Source organism: Rousettus aegyptiacus, unplaced genomic scaffold (genome assembly GCF_014176215.1).
Source record: "Rousettus aegyptiacus isolate mRouAeg1 unplaced genomic scaffold, mRouAeg1.p scaffold_m13_p_1, whole genome shotgun sequence".
NCBI classification, from domain to species: Eukaryota; Metazoa; Chordata; class Mammalia; order Chiroptera; family Pteropodidae; genus Rousettus; species Rousettus aegyptiacus.
The window spans coordinates 170,097,994-170,114,714 of record NW_023416284.1 but is presented as its reverse complement, the minus strand read 5'-3'; the positions used below and the strand labels follow the sequence as shown (position 1 = coordinate 170,114,714).

The 16,721-nt window shown below is 34.9% G+C and overlaps 1 protein-coding gene across 8 annotated transcripts in view; it reads right to left on the bottom strand.

Moving 5' to 3' along the window:
- The window catches only part of UTRN (utrophin), a 446,823-nt gene that overhangs the window by 129,477 nt on the left and 300,625 nt on the right, over positions 1-16,721 (bottom strand). For all 8 annotated transcript variants that reach the window (XM_036222314.1, XM_036222327.1, XM_036222319.1 and 5 more), the window contains one exon: positions 9,282-9,454. In XM_036222314.1, the coding sequence (XP_036078207.1) occupies positions 9,282-9,454 (173 nt within the window). The remainder of the gene's footprint in view (positions 1-9,281; positions 9,455-16,721) is intronic.

Here is a 16,721-nt window from a genome sequence, read left to right as displayed (position 1 = left end):
GTACACTTAAATACTTTTTCTCATTTCATCAATATACATGAAGAGAATAGAGGGAAGAAATTATATGTATAGACAATGTTTAAAAACTATATACCAGCTGTGGTTATACTCAAAACACAGTAAACACTTAATTTTTATGTATTTTTGTACTAATGGAATATTTACAACAGGTCCATATTATTTTTCTTTCACCCCAAAAGAGCTAATTTTTTAGGAAAGGAAATTATTGATATCTTGATTTCTCTTATAACCAAATAAAATTACTGAAGTAGAACATCAGCAACATTTACCTCAAAAAGTTGGAAAACGATAAGGTATTACTTGGATAGAACACTATTTAGCTTAAGTCTGATTGAGGTCCAGTGACAAATGTCCACTGTGAATAAAAAACAATGGAGCAAAAAATCGTTCACTGAAGTACTTTATACTCTGATTTAAAGGTGAAGTGTTTGTTTCAATAATTATTTCTGGTTTTAGCTCAGAAAAGTATCTTTGGATTCTTAAATTATGACCTTATCAGAAAGCCATGATTAAATACGTTTTTATGTGACGAAGGCTCCGATGAGAGCAAAACCCCTTGAAAACAGAAATGTAAACAGAAGCACAAACTTGCTAGTTGTTCTTGTAAGCCTTGGCTTTTATCCACTATCCAGTCTCAAGCCCACATCATGCAGGCTGTATTTGAAAAGACAGGACTGTCAGAAACAACGGCAGAGACTCAAGGAATCAGCGTTTACTCAATCCTGCTTCATCCCAATGAACAGACTGTGAAAGTGGACTTAAGCACTAACCTGCATGAAATGAAATTACCTTGACCTTTCGGATTGAAAGGGGCAAGGCTGATAGAGACAGATGCAAACCTTGTCATACAACAGCTTTCAAAGACTTACGACTTGGGGCAACCATAGGGGCAAGAAACCTATGCCGATCAGGTTTCGCATCCTCTCACACAATGCTCATATCACCCTGATGTTGACCCATCTCCACAAATCTGCTCTTTTACTGAGCGAGACCAGGCACAGTCACTACTGTCCCTCGGACCCACCAGTAATGATTTCCTTTCTGAACACCTGATCTACTTGAGCCTCTGTCTTAAAGCTGATAGCGCTGCTCTAGATCATTCAAACAAATGTTTCCCCATTGATCACATTAGGTGGCACTCCCAGCAATGGCATTCAACAATATCTTGTCTGTTTAAAAGTTCATAATGTTTTCAGAAGAATGACTATAAAACCATTGACCCCTAGCTCATCTCTAATTCATAAAATAATGATCATAATCTCCTGGTTAAAAGAAAAAATAATCAGAGTCCTGCATATCTCTAAAATACTATGAACCAGCAATTCAGTCACATACAAAAAAGTCAATTGCCCTGCAATCTATTTCTAGTCCCACTGTTACCAGGCTAATAAAAAAACAAACTAAGATTCTATTTTATTCAAAAAAGCTGGATATGACATAATAAATGATTTGTAAATACAAAAAGAAGTCTGAGGTATTTTATAATTCTTTGAGAATTATATTATTAAAAATATTTTATTTTCTTGTATTTACAATATTCTATTCATTCTACAGGTACTATGAGTGACCTCACTTTATAAAAATTATTTTGAGTTGTCTTTTTTTTTCATAGTTGTCTTTTAAAATAATTTTTCAATTACAGTTGACATACAATATTAGCTTCATGTGTACAACTTAGTGATTAGACATTTATATACCTTACAAAGTGATCACTCTGATAGGTCTAGTACCCATCTGACACCATCCATAATTATTATATTATTGATCATATTCCCTATGCTGTACAAAATTGTTCTTTAATGAATTCCAATTTTTCCTGAGCCTTTCTGTGTTCATACTGATTAATTTTAGGCCAAATATGTAATTATCTAGCTGTGATAAACGGTGGTTTTACATGTCACAGAGCAGAACTAAACATGTTCAATTATATTAAAAGAAAACACTCTTCACCAGTTATAAAGGACTTTGCTGTAAGTTTGAGTAACCTGTTGTAATTTTTTTTCCACCATTTTTAAATGTTAAAAAAAAAAAGAAAATAAAAGAAAAGAAAGACACCAAGAAATCAGAGGAGAAATCAGAGGTCCTTAGTCAATCAAGAAATACTTAAGTGTCTCTATGTGCAAAACACTTATGTACACAGTCTGACCTCTTATTTTAGATTAATTGGTCCTACATCTTCAGTGTCTATAGCTTAACTCTTTAATCAATAACTAAACCAGATATTCCTTAGAAATCCAGTAACATACTCATTGTATTAAAGAGCAAATGTCTTTTTCAATCCAATTTACTCTTTTGACTGCATGGAAATAATGAAATTGATCATGGAAATGCATGGCATTCACCACCTAAAGAGCTATTTATAAAGATGAAAAGCTTTTTGAGAGAGACACTGAAGTGACTTTGAAATTAAAAAAAAAAGAAAAGAAAAGAAAGAAAGATAACACTGATATATGTGCTTCTCCACATCTTTCTTTTTCCATGGCGGGGGGGCGGGGGGGGGGCGGAATAAGTTGATCTGGCAGAATCTTTGCCTGGAAAAATCTGTTCTGGTTACTTTCCAATAGATTACAACTACGCGATTAGTGGATTACTACCATATGCCCAAATAAATGCATGCTTCCGTAGTAGCTTTCAGTGTTCCAGTTTCAATTTAATTCTTTCATCTTTCAAGATGAAAGGCAATGGGTTGAATGTTTTGCAAAAAGAAACCTTAAATTTTGTGTGTGGTGCTAGCTGTACTTTCTCAATTTTATTTTAAACATTTTAAAGTTTACATTACCCCCCAAGACTTTATAACCAGTCATCAATTATGTTTTCAGAATCTTAACATATTTCTCTTTTTGACACATATCCGTGGGCACTCACATTCGGGGTAACTGACTTATTATCCTAACTCTAACTAGCTTCAGGTCATTCTTTGGTTACCTAACATGAGCAAAATAATAGACACTTTCATGGACTGTATTATCGACCTAGGATGATGTTTACTACACGATGTGGTCTATGAAAATTGCCTCTTTTACGATTGAATAATTTATTTTACAACTGCCTAAACATTTTTAAGTGAAAAATTATTTATAAAAATGTGCAAAAACTGGTTCGAAGGTAGACTTATAAAAATGATACTCCATCATCTAAATATAGTAGAAAAGAAAATATGGAAGGAACTACATGTTGATATTTATTTTAAACCACTAGAAGCCTCTACCTTTCAATGTTTCTCAAATAAGTTTTTAGCCCTTCTCTCAGTGTACAGGCATGAAAAAGACAGGAATGAGTGTGAGTAAGTAAGGAGAGGCGGTTATTAAAATAAAATACAGTCTTTCATTTATTCAATACAAATATTAATGGAGTCCTCACTCTGATATTAGGCACTACACCGATTCAGAAATGCAAGTTCTCGGATCAAGTTAGGAGAAAGACAAGTAAATCAAATGTATTCTGAAAAAGGAAAACTAACGACAACTTTAGGAGGGACCAATAGCCCAAATAAGAAGAAACTTGCTGCTCAGGAAGCCATCGTGAAAATTAGAATCCAAACTAAAGTCCAAGGTTTTCCACACTACCTTTCTTCATCACAGGTAGGACTTTAAGAAGGCAGACAGAAACTGCCCAGATGTGTTTGTTGACATAACAAACAAAATAATGACCCAAATCAAGAGGAGCAAAGACACACTATCTCCTCTTGTGTACAGATTGCACAGAATTACATGTCCAATTTGTCACTCTCACTACAAATGAAATTTCCTTTTAATTTATAGTAACACGCATACATTGTTTTAAAAAATAGCTTTGTTAGTGCAAAACTAACCAGTAACATTAAAAGTGGATAATTTCTACTCCGAAAAATGGAGTTAAAACCCATTAGGGGGAAAAAAAGTGAAATCCTCAGAATTCAGTCTGCGCTGAAAGAATACCAAAGCTGAACTTCCAATATGGTAGCCGCCAGCAACGTGAGGTTATTTCGATTTCAATTTAATTGAAATTTCAACTTAATTAAAATAAAGAAAAATTGAAACTCAGTTCCATCAGTTGCACTAGCTGTATTTCAAGTGCTCAGCATGCCACATATGGCTCGTGGCTACTGTACGGAACGGTGCAGACACAGCACACTTCCCTCATTGCAGAACGTCGTATTGGAAAGCGCTGAACCAGAGGAAGAAGGAAAGAGGAGAGCAGCAGAATCTTCCTCTCTTATATTTGGGGAAAGGAAATTTCAGCAGTTTTACAATATGGTTAGTGAAATCAACTACCTAAGGTTAAAAGTGGTGTCGGCAACATTGTAAAATATGATAACATTAGATGGAATGATGATGTTAAAGGTTAATCTTCTCTAACAGCTTTTTAAAAGGTGCTCTGAATTTTTAAGAGGCTCATAAAAGAATGGGAAGACAGAATTTTATCTCTGACCTCTGTTTTCATTAGTTTTGACAATTTCACTGGTCTCCGAAACCACATATTAATACGGACCTATATATTAAACTGATAACTAAGCTGATAGTGGATATTTAATTAACATGATCCTAAATTAAATAAATTTAATCTAAAAATTTAAGCCATGTCATTCCCATTACTGAATTTATTAGTGTATATATTTCCAATTCACATTTTCCAAGGAAGAAGGAATACTGACAAAGTTTGTAAGAGCCTATCTTCTAGCTGAAACTTCAAATCATTAGCTATCATCTTCTCTTACACTCTTCTAAGGTTAATATACAACTGTAGGTATATTTTTGATCACAAGAAGAATATTTGATATCTTGGATTTTAATGTTTCAAAAATTTAATCATAAAAAGATTACGAGGTAATATTTAAGATATTAACCCAAGGTATCAAGTCACATATTATTACATAGTTCCAATGGCCACATCATGTAATCCCTGTAAAGCACTTAGTGTAGGTCTGGCGCATGAATGTTTAATAAATATTGGATGGTATTATGAACTTTGGCAAACATTCTCTTTCTAAGAATGATGATAAATTAGAGGAAATGTCCCCTGCTCTGACAATATCAACTTTAGCACAATTAAAGCAAAATCTGAAAAACAGAATGCACAGAATGGGCGTTTATCAGATGGCCTCATTCTCTGAAAAATGAACCATGGCCGCCTACAGAGAGAGTTCTAGGAGAGATCTGAGAGTTAAAAAGAAATTAAAATCTTTTAAAAAAAAAGACATGGTGGTATATGTGATAGAAAACCATTCAGAATCACAAAACTAATTCTAAGTAGAAAGGGTTAGGTTATAGTAAAAGAATGTTATCATTTTTCAATTTCTAGTGCAACACTAAGTAGCCCAGAATTAAGAGCAGGGAATAGAGGATGTGTGGCCATCAGGGTATCAGAGACTGCAAAAGTAGATAGGAAATTCTCGGTGTAGAGGAAATTCAAGGTTCTGACGTCACCGAAATGGCTCATGATGGATCCAACCTAGGTTAAAGGGCTGATGGAGTGTGAACGGAGGAAGGGTTTAAGCAACCCAATATTAGGAGAGAAATGGGCAGGTCCAGGAGGAAGAGAAAAAGTAAAAAGAAAGCTAAGAATTCAACAGATGAAACTATAAGAAGACATGTATTTTTAAATAACTGAGTTGGAATATTGTAGATGAATTACATATACACAGCACAAAACTATAAAATTAGATAGCGGTATAGAGAAGGTCCTGGTATAAAATAAGGTAATGAAGGAAGGTGTCCTCTCGCAAAGGCCAATAGCTTGAATGTGAAGGAGAACTGATTTATTGATGATGTGAACAATTCTGATTCTATACAACAGAGAGTTCTTCTCTATCTAACATAGCAAAGCCAGTGGCGTTCAGATGCACGTGGCCAGGTGCAGTAAAGAAAACTGTGTACTCTGGAGAACAATCTCTCCTTGGTGTCCCAGAGCTTGATCGTCTCCGGGACGCCCAGATGCCGCTGCTTAATTGTTCATATAATTTATTTTGCCCATTATTTAAAGATAAAAAAAAAAAGAACATATCACTCATTACTTTAGTTAAACATATCTAATCTATATGAAAGCAGAGAAAGGTTAATATAGATACAGATGTAGCCCTCTAGCTGTTATAAACTTATGATACTTTATGTTTAATAATATAGTTATATAGCAATGTGTTCTCTCTCCCCTTCCCTTCATTGCACTTACTTGAGAAAATGAGACTGGGTAGATTCCGTTCTATTTCCACTGCCTACCTTCCCAGTCTGACTCTTTAATCCTCTGCAACCAGATTTTTGCCTCAATCACAAAATGGCCCTGGCAATAAGTCACTAAAGCCCTTCTGGACTCTGTAGCCCTGATCTTAGTCCACTACTCAAATAGCCAACACTATTTAACACTTACATAGTATTTAAATAGCCATCACTATTAACTATGCCTTCCTTTTTGAAACCCCCTCCTCCTCCCTTGGCTCTCGACAGCACACTCTCCTAGTTCTCCTTCCTTAAAGAAGAGTCACTTCTGAGGTGTCTTTGATGGCTTCCCTTTCCTTCCTTATACATCAGGGTTCCTGAGATTCTGTAATATGCCCTCTTCCAATGTTCACCCTCCTCCTTACTCACAATGATTACCTGCCTCCTCCACCTGGATACTCCCCATCCCACCATCTGTCCATCTGGCCTACAGCTCTTTTAAACAGTAGACATCCATCCAATGGCTACAGGGTATTTGTTTCTAGATGTCACACTCAATGTCTATTCACACTCGCTTTTGTTTCCCAGATACTGAAAAGATCTCTTAACCAGTCTCCCTGTCTTCAAACTATGGTCATCTAATGCACCCTCACAGTTGTGCAGGAGGGATATTTACAAACTCAAATCTAATCACGTCACCTAAAAGTTTTCAAATTCCATTACCAGTGGAATGGAGCACACAGATGTTCCAGGATTTGTGTCTTACCTCTTTATCCATCTTTTTCTCTAGACACTACCTTTCCCCTCCACACCAACAGCAAATTCTATTCTCAGCCAGACTGACCTTAACTATTCCATGAAAACACAGTGTTATTTCAAGCCTCCTTCTTCTATGCCCGTCTTCAGTCCTTACCCAGTACAACCACGGAATATCTATATATTTTTCAAGGCTCAACTTAGAAATTGCCTCTTTCAAGAAGCCTTTGATGACCATCTAGAGTGAAAGTAACCACGCCCTCCTTTGGGCCCACCTGAACCTGGACAGAACTGTGAACCCCCTAGAGGCAGGTGCCATATATCACTTATGATTTAGCCATGCCTTAAACATAGAAGTCAGTCCTTATTAAATGCTTGAATAAATAGCTGAATCTCCTGAGAGAGAAACGAAGCTAAAAATTATTTTAATTCATTTTCACATTAATAACATATTTTAATGGAATGCATGATCTATTGTGATACTTAAGTCCACCATCAAAAGCTTATTCGTCCATCTTCTAAAAATAACACTAAATTATTTATAAGATAATATTCCAACTGTAGTTTATGAGTTATTTATTTCCAGGTTAGAAAACAATATGACAATAGGCTTAGGCAGCAACATCCATAAAATGTCAAAGACTGTTTGTCTGTAGCTTTCCATTGGAATGATCTGTTTATGATGTAGGCCTTCATTAAATTCCTCATCCTAAAGAAGTCATCCTCCAAACTCTCAAAATTCCAACGCCACATGCACCAACTTCAACAGGGCCAACCCCTTGGCTTTTAGCTCTCTGGACTGGATGCTGGTTTTGCTAAAACCTCAGTGAATGTTTTTCACCGTGTTAACATTTGCATCTTTTAAATTACTTATATTTAGGAGGAACAGAAAGGTGAAACCCAATGGGATCTGGCCAGTTAAAAATTCCATCTTAAACAAGCATAAGTATATTCTCTCATTGTACAACACTCAATAATTTTCCTCTCTTATTGAAAAATAGTTGGCTGATGCTGACACAATTTCCAATAGGATCTTTACACAGAGGCTTCCATAGTCATGGCACAGTACCCCTTTCTTTAAGTGTAAAAACGAAGTGTAATTTTCCCTCCATGATCCCCAGAAGAATAAAAACCTGTCAGGACATCTTTTCAGAAAACAATTTAAAAGAAAATTCATTCACAATAATCACTGAAGATTTACACTCTCCATAAAGTTGTTCTATACAATCTAGAAAGCAGTTGAAGCAGATCCACTGAGTCCCTTTACAGAAAGACAAAACAAAACAAAACAAAACAAAACAAAACAAAAACAACTAGATGCTACATTGGACAGCCTTTAAATAGATTAAGGAAGTATCAGGTTATCCCATTCAATTTTTGCAGCAATCATATGAATTAGATATTTATATTTTGATTTTGTGAATGAGAAAACTAAGGCTCAGAGAGACTAAGTGACTTGCCCAAGATCAGTAAGTAAATAGTGAAGTCAAGGAGTCATAGTCAAGATCATTTGGTGTAAGGCTATATATGTTTCAAAACATCATATGATTTCTGAACTTTAAAAGAAAGTGATCCAGGTGCAAGACTGAGGTCTTTCTCACAATGTTATGTTCTGGGTGTTTGCTCACTAGCATGTTCTCAGTTTCCTCTAAATTTATATCTACCACATATGAAGTATAATTCTAAAATATTCTTGACTCCAAAAAACATTAATAATTGTCACAGTAGGTATTCTTTCAAGATCCTTTACTAGTCAGCATTCTGGTCCTCATATTCATCCTTACTTAATTTTACTATCTCCAAATGCAGACATGAATCGTCAGTTTCCACACTAGTTTCCATAACTTCTATAAGTATATTTTCAAATTGGATATACAAACAGCATGATGAAGCAAAACAGATTCACTGTCAAGAGTCCAGAAGACCTAGATTCAAATCCTGGCGTGGCACTTATTAGCTCAAAAAGTTGGCAAGTTCCTTATATTCATGAAGCCTCAAGTTAAGAAAAGATTTTAATAGTCGCCTTACTAGGATTTTTTGAGTACTCGATAATGCTTGCAAAGATCCTAACACAGTACTTGGTCAAGGTAAAAAGAGAATTAGGCAATTAGCAGGTGTTAATAATATTATTCTTATTAGTATTATTGGTATAAAATGATACGGAAATTTGTGAATAGTCAAGAACAATTAGAGGGCATTGGACATTAAAGGAGCTGAAAGTAGGTCTTCAAAACAATAGTCTTTGCATTTAAATCTTAAAGTATTTCTGAAGAAGCGGCATAATAGTAAGGCTTCTTGTTCTCTTTCTTATAGACAGGAATTAAAAAAAAAAACCTTCCCCATTAGTTTTATTTTGATATTGACTACTCTGACCTGATGCTAGCAGATTTTGCTTTTAAGTCGTTCCATCTTTGGTTCATATCGTCCAGTCGATGCTGAAGCATAGTAGCCTCTTCGGAATTTCCCAAAGCTTTTACCATCTTCTGCCTGTTTCCATCAATACTTTTAAATATGTCATTGTGGGCATCAATTTCTGCCTGGATATCCTAAAAAGGAAAAAGCAAAGAGATAATACAAATATTAGGTATTAGTGTCAATATTACTTTGGGACTGCTATAAAGAGCTTTGTCTTTTTATATTCCACATAAGAGGTGTTAAGTAAAATAGTTCATTTTACCTTAAATGATAACAAATTTGGTGTTTCTGCAATTCTTACATTAAAAATAATAGTCTTAAAGCTTCAATACACTGATTCTCCAGTTCTTAAAAAAGAAAGTAGTATAATCTAAATTTCACGTATCAGCTAATTAGATGTATTTTGGATTCAACAGGAAATTTCTGAAATGTTATACAATTGTTATTGTCAAATCATATTCGGCTTTACTCAAAACCCAGATTCTTTCTCCCCTTTACACATGAGCAAAATTCCCCTTAAAATATGAAGTTTTACAAAAGTAGCTAAAATATTACATATTTTATTTTTTTTTACATTTAGATAAATAGTTCATCCTTTCAATCTAATAAAGTAGATTTCTAAAATTTGTAAACTTATAAAAATGCTTATTCATATTAAGAAATAAAAAGTAATGACAAAACAATATTTGTCCTATTACATGGGAAAACATTGTTTATTTTTATAAATTTTAGTGTGGTTTAAGTAAAATGAGAATTATTATTAATTAGTAATAAAAACTGATTTAGACTTTGAGGAATCAAAGACAACCTAAATCAAAAGCCTTACGATTGTTAAAATTACCCGTCTTAGGAAGATGTATGTATAGATTTATCACATCAATTGTTTTTAAAGCAAAAAAGTGGGAACTATCAAACAATTCCAGTTCTGGGAATACATCCAAAGGAACCAAAAACACTAACCTGAAAAGATATTTCTACTCTCAAATTCATAGCAGCATTAGTTATAATAGCTAAGACGTTGAAAAAAAATCTAGGTGTCCATTGGTGGATGAATGGATAAAGAAGTTGTGGGATATATACACAATAGAATACTATTCAGCCATAAAAAATGAAAAAATCCTACCACTTGTGACAACATGGATGAACCCTGAAGGCACTATGCTAAGTGAAATAAGTCAGAGAAAGACAAATATCGTAGTATGATCTCACTTATATGTGGTATCTAAAACAAACTCATAAAAAAAGAGATCAGACTTATGGTTACCAGGGGTGAAGGGGGTGTGGAGGAGAACTGGAGGAAGGTGGCCAAAGGTACAAACTTCCAGTTATAAGATAAATGAATACTAGGGATGTAAAGTGCAATGTGATGACAATAGCTAAAGCCATCTGACATACAGGAAAGATAAGAGAGTAAATCCTAAGAGTTTCATCACAAGGAGAAAATTTTCCCCTTTTTTTCTTTTCTTTGTACTGCATCTATATGAGAAGACAGATGTTAGCTAAACCTACAGTGGTAACCATTTCACAATATCTGTAAATCAAACTATCATGCTGTACAGTGTAAACTTAAGAAGGTGAGTGACGTATGCCAATTATTTCTCAATAAAACTGGGAGAAAAAGTGAAAATTAGTATAATACATTAATGGTAATATAATAAAGTTTAAAAATGAAAAATACAAAACTATACATCATGTCAGTTTAATTTTAAAGTGGGTTTTTTAATTGGTATGTATTTATAGAACATTGCACATACATACATTAAAAGACCAAGAAATAAATCTAATCAGTGTAATCTCCATTTGAGAGTATCAAAGGTGATTTTACTTTTCTTCTTTATACTTTTTTGAGTTTCCGAGTTTCTATTAAAAAAACAAGGTTTCCTTTTTTAATTAGATAAATGTAAGAAATTTAAAATTTAAAATAGAGGGTCTTGTCAATTTTTCATACTCTCCCATTATAAGGTCATCAACACAATTACCTACATTAATTTAGCAATTATCTTTTCTTCCTGAATAAATTAGAAGCAATCTAGTTGTAGCTAACTCTAACGTAATAGCTGCCATCATTCAGCAAGTGAACCTGAACTTACAAAGAAAACAGACACCAGAGAAAATCATGAAGGTGTGGGGTGAGTCTCCATGGCATTAATGTGTAATGAATATTAAGGCTACATACTATATAAATAAAAAATGCATTTTTCAAGTAATGAATCTGAATTACTGAAGGGAGGACAAGCTCTTAAACACTATAGTTTTATTACCCTTCTCACATTCGGTTTTCTTTTATAAACCTCACTCTTCCTAAGTTTCTCTAATTCTAAATGAACACAATAAAAATTTTAATAGAAATTCTTTAAACACCTATTAATTTAGAACTCATTCCTGATAAGTAACCCAGGTATTCCAACAAGAACCAAGGCTTAGGGGCCAGCACCGACATGACTGTTCAAGCATCTACAGATCTGCACTAACCAGAAGGATGCATGGAAAGGCCTTTGTACTTCACTCTTCAAATCAGCATGGTAGGAAGGTATCACTTACATAAGATTAAGGGGCAGGACTGCTGTATTATGATTTCTGAGAAAATTTGTGATGTCTAATATGACATTATTTAAGAAGTAGGAAAGATGAACACGAAGTCCTATGGCCAGCTTCTGCAAAATTTATGCTTCAAATTTGCAAGGCTATTGGACTCAGGTTATCTGCCCCTAATGACAAAGCCAAATCAGGTTCACCTGCAGAATGTGATCTGGGTACACCCAAAATTAGGCGAGTCACTGAACAAAAATTCCGAGGTTGTTGGCTCTTCCACATTTCACAAGCACCCCTATCCTAGAGAGACAGATACCGATTCAAGGTTCTCAGGCTGGGCAACATTATGCACAGAAAACAGCAATTTCGTTATCTTAGTTTGGGATGCTTATAATAGAAACTCTCAGTGAAAAAAAAAAAGAAAAGGAATTTCTGCTGCAAGGTTCTCAGACATTGCCTCCTGAACAAGACTGTCCCATTCTTTAGGATGGAACTATTCTATTTTAGTGTCCTGGATGCATTTAAAACATCTAAAGAGATAGATTTAAAAAACACAGTTTTAAATTTGTTAAGTAAATGTGAATGACAGTCATCTTTCTCAGAAAGGTCAATAAAACAGTGAGCAAGGCATGTCTTCCCTATGTATTGCCAAGGAGACTCAGGCCTTAAACTTCCTACATAAGTTTCTAAACATCATTATCAATGGACCATACCTAAAATCACAAGGCAACTTCAAGCTACACCCTCTTGAAGTAGTAAGAACTATTTGTTCCCTTCCCATTCAAGAGATACAGAAAGACAGAAATGTACTAAGATCCATAAATAGTTTTCTAAATTTCACAACAAGAGTATTTCACAACATCAGGAAATATGGATAATAAAAGCAAGAAGCAAATTTGGCTCTTCACATCAGATCAGGTGATGCCTTTTTCGACTTAGCCACAATGATGAATGTTGTAAAATGGAAGGAACTACATCACTGGCCCAGTCATAATTATTAGTATTTCTGTAAAGTTTTGGTTAAGAACTCTACCAGTGATCATACGTTCATGCTGGAATATAACTTTCAGTATGTGGAAAATCCTTCCACACATGAGCCTCATCAAAAGTTAGGAAGAAAATCAACATCCAGAAAGTGATCAAAGAAAAAGAAATCTGCATACATTATTTTTTCATTGAACATTTGGTGGCATATTTATTTGAACAAATATATCAAGAGCTCCTAAAAGCAGAAAATCATCTCAATATTTCTTTTGTATTCTTCACAGCCTCTGAGCCTAATATAAAATAGATACAGAGAGATAGACGAATAGACAGACAGATGGACAGATATATAAATGCATGAATAAATGTATGATTGACTGGTATATTAGCCGGTCAATCAGATAACTAAATAATTAGAAGGAAATATAGTAATCATCTTGTTTAATCTCGTCATTTCAAAAATTTAACGGGACACCTAAAATTATTTAGAAGCCTCCACTGCGAAGTCTTACCTATGATTTGCCCTGGAAATTTAGCATTACACACATTTAATGAATCACGCTCCTTCATAGATCAATGTGCGATGATCCACTGGTTTTAAAATCAAGATGCCAGCATGAGAGGCTGTCAGATCATAAACCTGTAGCATCAAATGCTAAAATAAATTAAAGTTCCATGGAAGAGCGTTTATTCTCACTGTATAGCTGGGAGACTTGCCCTACTAATGCTTACCTCTGTCCCCTGAAAGCCTTTCTGAACATTAAACAGCACAAAATGGTTATTGATAGTTCGTTATAGAAATGTAATCCACCCAGGAGCACAGAGCAATGCTCTTCCAAGCATTTCACACAAGCCGGTCATGTGCACAGAGGGGCCACAGCAAGGTATTCATGCAGTGAAACCAACATTTATTAACAGAACAGATGACATATTTTAAGGATTCGCTTAAAAGGCTAGAAATATACCTTCGAACAATGTAAGCACAATGTACAAGGTTAAGAAAAGCCAGGTCTGAGAAGAAAAGGACTACATCTTTTTCTCTAAGTAAAACGGCACTAAAAAAGCCTAAGACGCACACTTTCAGAAGACAGCTAAAAAATCTCACAGAGGTTCACTAAATCAACAGTTAGTCTTCCTGTATACAATACCTACTACCCAAGTCAAAATAAATTCACAAATAAAGGAAAACATGTATTTACTTAGTGGTTTAATAATTGATATTTTAATACCAACTTTGCCCCTAAGTGGAGATTTTTTTTAATGATGTAACCCACAGAGATACTAAATGCAAACACTTTATTAGGAATATCACATACATTTTATTTTATTATAATATTTTATAATGAAGCAGTGGCTGCAATTATGTAAGCAAAAGTATTTCTTTAGATTATGATAAACAGAACTATTTGAACCCTCTGAAGGAAACAGAGGTTCATTAAAGGTGCCACTAAAAAGTCTTCAACAACTAAACTGGTGCTAGAATAGATTCATTGTCTTTGGGCCTTGTTGACATAATTTTGGTTTATTTTTCCACAACATGTGTACCTAACCCTACATGGCCACAGCAATCTTTTCTCTGAAGGAGTCTCAACCCCTTTCCTAAAGGTGAAGAAGTGAAGTGAGCAACAACTTCCCTGCTGTATCCCAAGGAGTAGGATAAATCAACAAAGTCAACCGTTAGGGGAAAGGAAATACACTGTTCCTGTCAAAAAAGTAAGACCGGAATTCAGAGACAGGTTAGGATTGATTGCCAGAAGCTCAGTAGGATTACTGCCAGAGTTTTAGGTTTGAAAACAAGGAATTATAACTTTAAAAAAAAAATTAGGCACTACCTAAAAAATAATACAACAACCAAATAACATCATCAAGGGTTGTTACGTGATATGTAAATATGCTTTGAGACAGTTTGTGAGGCTTCTGGGGTACTGATTGCAATTAATTAGTCAATTATTAAAGTTAATGTATTGATATCAATTATTTATAAACTACATTTTCTTTCAACAACTAATCTCATAGATTTCAAACACTCTATTAATAATTACAGAATTAGATTATGACAGACAAGAGGAAGTGTTATCACCTGGTCTTCAGCTGCATTAACGATGCTCTTTTCCCATTTTCTGTGATTATAAATATATGTTAGACAATAGAATTTTAAAAAGTAAAATTACTAAGTGGAACAAGTTTACAATTAACTGTACTTTCAAGATAATTTGAACAAGCCAACTCTGAATGATAATCAATAAACAAAGTGCATTTTATATTCTAACATAGCAAACACTGCTATTAATGAAAATATTTTTCACAACAAAAAAAAGTTCCAAATTCTTGACTCTATACCAGTTGTTACTAAAATACATTAAAATCCTAGTGAATTAAAATACAGTGACTTTCCTTTCAGAGTGCACTTTACATAAACAGGTTTGATCTGCCTATGTACCCAAGTTAAGAGCTGTCACTAAATCTTTCATGTGGCCAAACTACTGACCCATCTTAATTATCAAAATCAGATAGTATAATCAAAATTGAGCAGGTTTGAAACCCCAGTCAAGCATTATTGCACCCAACTCCTCAATTCTTCACTTGAGTTAAAGCACTTCCTATTACCCAGAAAGCTCTCGATTTCTTTTCCAAATACACATCCACCCATACACCAGACACAGTTTCTACCTTATTCTTAAAGTCATCTTTTAAGGCCCAGCTTCAATGTTATTGCAGAAAAGACTTCTGTGCACCCTGATTAGATTAGGGCTACCTGTTATTGTGATAGCTCCCTCTACTTTTGCTAACTCACCCACTTATAGTGGAAAACTTCCTTGTTTAATGTCTGTCTCCTCCCACCAGGCTGTAAGCTCAATGCGGGGAGGTCTTCACTGTTCTCCACTCTATCCTTAAACTCAGCCCGATGCCTGATACAAGCACTTCACAAATATTTACTAAATAATGAACAAATGAATAGACTGTGGAACAGGAAGTTTACAGTGTGTTCAAGGACACATTTGTTTTAAAATTAGTTATTGCAAGTTGAGCAGTAAAATACACTTTCCAATTATAATTTTAAAAATTAGTCATTGTAAAGGAGGTAACTTGCCATAAAGGAAATTTAGCATTGAGTGGTTTTTCTCTGTGTTGTCACTATGGGAAGCATCTTCCCCAAATGATTCACAAAGAGCGCGGTACTATTCAGACACACACACACACACATGCCCTTGAAGAACTACCATTATCATTAATCATCTAGTAGCAGAACAGCATAAATTAATAAAAGGTAACAGTCACTCAAAATGTCACTGAGCTAAAATTGTCCATTACTCTATCCTCTTTGACTACTAAATAAATGGGACAGTACAAAATGCAAATGGCTTAAGTATGACAGTATATTAACAGCCACCGAAGCCATCACATGCTTCCTTTATGAGTACTTTCCAAGGAGAAAATTAATTCATTAAAGTCAGGTGGCAATAAAACCAACTCATAGGCTGGATTTCAGTGAGGTGCACTGATGGACCAGCTTTCTATGTCAAGTCAACTTTGAGTTTGAACTCTCCAGATAGTCACCTGGGCACACAGCCACAAAGCTCCCCCCTCATCACCTGGTTAGAGGCTTAGGACCTGCTTGCTGGCAGCTACATCTTGTTACAAGGTCGTCGTCGTCTTCTGGTGAGTTCGTCTCAACCTCCTCTTTAGGACCACTCTGGGTTCCTACCAATTGGGGTTTCTTGATCCTTACTGAGCTGTTACCTGGGAGAAACCTGTAGAGAACACTTCCTGAATCTTGGATCCCAGGGACTTCCGGGATTGTCTTTTCTAGTTTTAGGGGATGAAGAATGAGTACAAGGTGCAACTTGTCCTTCCTGTCTATGCTGGCAAATCACAATCCGC